Source organism: Trachurus japonicus, chromosome 15 (genome assembly GCF_045865225.1).
Source record: "Trachurus japonicus isolate A0001 chromosome 15, Traja_1.0".
In the NCBI taxonomy this organism is placed as follows: domain Eukaryota; kingdom Metazoa; phylum Chordata; class Actinopteri; order Carangiformes; family Carangidae; genus Trachurus; species Trachurus japonicus.
Genome location: NC_140921.1, coordinates 29,058,714 through 29,061,645, shown reverse-complemented (window position 1 = coordinate 29,061,645; position 2,932 = coordinate 29,058,714). Strand labels below are relative to the sequence as shown.

At 41.1% G+C, this 2,932-nt stretch overlaps 1 protein-coding gene across 1 annotated transcript; it reads left to right on the top strand.

Annotated features, from left to right (window-relative positions):
* The first annotated feature begins 745 nt into the window (after positions 1-745).
* Positions 746-2,680, top strand: LOC146973896 (uncharacterized). The gene is made up of 2 exons (XM_085800911.1): positions 746-1,057; positions 1,093-2,680. The coding sequence occupies exons 1-2, from the start codon at positions 746-748 to the stop codon at positions 2,305-2,307; spliced, it is 1,527 nt and encodes a 508-aa protein (XP_085657037.1). The 3' UTR covers positions 2,308-2,680.
* The last annotated feature ends 252 nt before the right edge of the window (positions 2,681-2,932 follow it).

Sequence of the window (2,932 nt, the reverse complement as noted above, 5' to 3'; positions counted from 1 at the left end):
AAGGGTGAAAGTTTGATAAAGGGGGGAAGGAATGTTTTCAAGTGTTCAAGTGTTTTAGTTGTATTGATAAGGCATTGAACTATTTGTCTGTTTTCCTTTCATGGTATGAGAGTGCAAAGAGGAGGCAAAAGGACAAAGGGTGTGTCTGGAGGCGCAAGGACAGCTGGTTTGCATCACAGGGACTGAGGCTTGCGGACGACAGCGCTTGCATCGGGATCCAGTGATAAAGGCCAGTGTGATTTTATCCACAAACTCTTTCCGACAAATGTACCTGCATTTTAACCTCTGTGCATACATTTATAGTTGATGTTGTTGATGCAATTTGATTGATAATAGTACTTTCATTTACATTTAGTGCATACACCTATAGTACATGCATCATACATATGTTGTAGTTAATTAGAAGAAAGCTTGGCAACGGACTGATCATTTCATTATTGAGATACTGGTTTGTGTGAGATTTTGTTGTTGGCTTGTGATTTGGTTTGGTTATTGCTAAAGATTATTGATTCTGTAGTTGAAGATCTTTGTGTGTGGACCTGGCGTTGTGAATTTTTACCTATAGAACTCTCTTTTGATTTCTGAAGTTGGTAAATCTTTTCATCTGTTTTTCATCAACTGTGACAATTAAAGCGGCATAAGTAATTAAAATATATTTAGTAGTAATTAATTAGATATAATAACAATCATAATAAAATAGAATTAAGTTAATCTGGTTAAAATTGAATTAGAGAAGAATATTAAAATGTCAAAAATAGACAATCCAAAAGTAATCACTCCTGTTGAAGTTGTCCAAAAGAATAATCCTCTAATTAGAGGTGTAGCAGAAATGTCAGAGAAGTGGCATGGGCGTTGGTCTAATATTGACCAACCGTGGCCAGCCGTAGGGACTTTTAACCCAGATGTAATTAAAACAATGCAGGTGCTTGTGTCCATATATAAAGCAGGCGAGAAGAAAGGGAAAAAGGGAGAGAAGCGTAAGCAGAAGAGAAAGATGGAACTTGACATGCTCCAGCTGTTTGAGAGAGAGGGACAGCAATGGACAACTGCGCTTCACGCCTATCTATAACATCCACACCCAAGGTAAAAGAGTTTTTCGAAGACAAATTAGAGGGATTACAGGCTAAAAAAAGTGATCTAGAAGCACAAAGCGCTAAAAAATCAAACACAGGATATACATTCCGTCCGAGGAAAGACAAGAGTTCCAGTTTTATGGGTCCAGTAATCATTAGAGGACAAAGTCTGGAATACAAACCCTGGCAAAGCACCGACATGTCAGATATCCTGGAGAAATTACCTATCCTCCAGAATGGGGCGCATCCCTGGATATCTAAACTAGAAGAAATCATGGTGGGAACACAATCTGCCATGGGTGATATTAAAAGATTGTTAGCTAACATTCTAGGAGTTCCTGCCATGGAAGAAATTCTGCAGCGAGCAGGACTTAATCGTTATGTGGGTACCTCTGTAAATGATTCAGAGTTGTTTGCTGCAAACAGAGCTAGAGTGTGGAGATCTTTGAAGGACACATTTCCCACAAATGTGCATCCTGATAATATTTTGATTGAATCATTGAGATGCGATGAAAATCCTCGTGCTTATGTGTCAAGAGCGCATCAGATGTGGAGAAGTGTTACAGGACATGATCCGGATGACAGTCAGATGGAGCAATCAATCTTGCGAGCTAAGATTCAGAAGGGGTTGCCACTGTCAGTGAGGAGTAAATTAGCAGAAGTGGTTGGTCTAGGGAGCATGATAAAGAGTGTTTATACAGATCACATAGCACACCAAGTAGAGCTGTATAGGAAGAAAGAGTATGAACAAAAGGAGCAAGATCAGGAGATCCTTAGAAAATTAAACCAGATTCAGTTGGTAGATAATAAGAAGAAGGAGAAGAAGCAGGCAGTAGTTATGCAGAACCAGCCTGAGATAAATCAGCCCATGTCACAGCCACAGCCACAGCTGCAGTCACAGCTAAATCAGTACCAGGCACCACAGCCTTGTGCAGTGGTACCTTTTGTTTATAACACACAGCCGACCTTTGGCCTGCAGCAGCAGGCATGGAGAGGAAGAGGTCGAGGAAATGTAGGGAGAGCAAGAGGAAACTTTAATCCAAATTTTCAACAAAGTTCTGAAGCGTGTTATATCTGTGGACTGGTTGGACATTTTGCCCGTGAGTGTAACAAAGTAGGAGGAGGAAATTTCAGAGGGAATTTCAGAGGAATCCCAAGAGGAGGCTTTAGAGGTCAGCCAATGGCGTTCCGGGGACCGGTGAATCCTCTCAGGGGCCCGGAGCCAGGATTCTAGGGCTGCCCAGAAAATCCGAAAGGGAGGTGTCAGCTGGTAGTGTCAGGGCCGGAGCAAGATCCAACAATAAGGGTAAAAGTAAATAATCAACCATTAGAAGTGATGGTAGATAGCGGAGCAGCTTTTACCTGCATTCGGCCTGAAGATGCTATACATCTCCCTATGTCTGGTCAATTGATACGGACAATCGGGTTTGAGGGAGTCAAACAGCTGGTACCTCTTACAAAACCAATTGAGCTCTGCTACAAAAATCAAAAAACTACAATACCTATACTGGTATCAGAACATACACCGATTGCACTTTTGGGAAGAGATGCTTTGTGTAGATTGAATTGTATAATAAAATGTACTCCAGACGGCTGTCTGGTGGAAATGCCAAGTGATACTGCTCGTCAATTGTCAATGAAAACAGATGTTGAAGCTTCTTCAGTGTTTTGGATTGGAGATCTCAGTGCAGGACTTTTGGAGCCTGTTAAATTGTGGGAGAAGTTTATTGCAGCAAATATGTCTGATGCGAAGCTTCCAGAGTATCCGCTGCATTGTACATTGAAGTATTTTAAGGATGCTTCTCAGTCAGATTTTGAAAATTGGGTGAATCATCAACCAAAGCAAGTTGAACTCACTT

Bases quoted from the DNA above. Each gene is read 5' to 3' on its own strand.
- LOC146973896 (XM_085800911.1), top strand. From the start codon at position 746: ATGTCAAAAATAGACAATCCAAAAGTAATCACTCCTGTTGAAGTTGTC. The intron at 1,058-1,092 runs GCCTATCTATAA...AAGGTAAAAGAG, and splicing joins AATGGACAACTGCGCTTCAC to TTTTTCGAAGACAAATTAGA.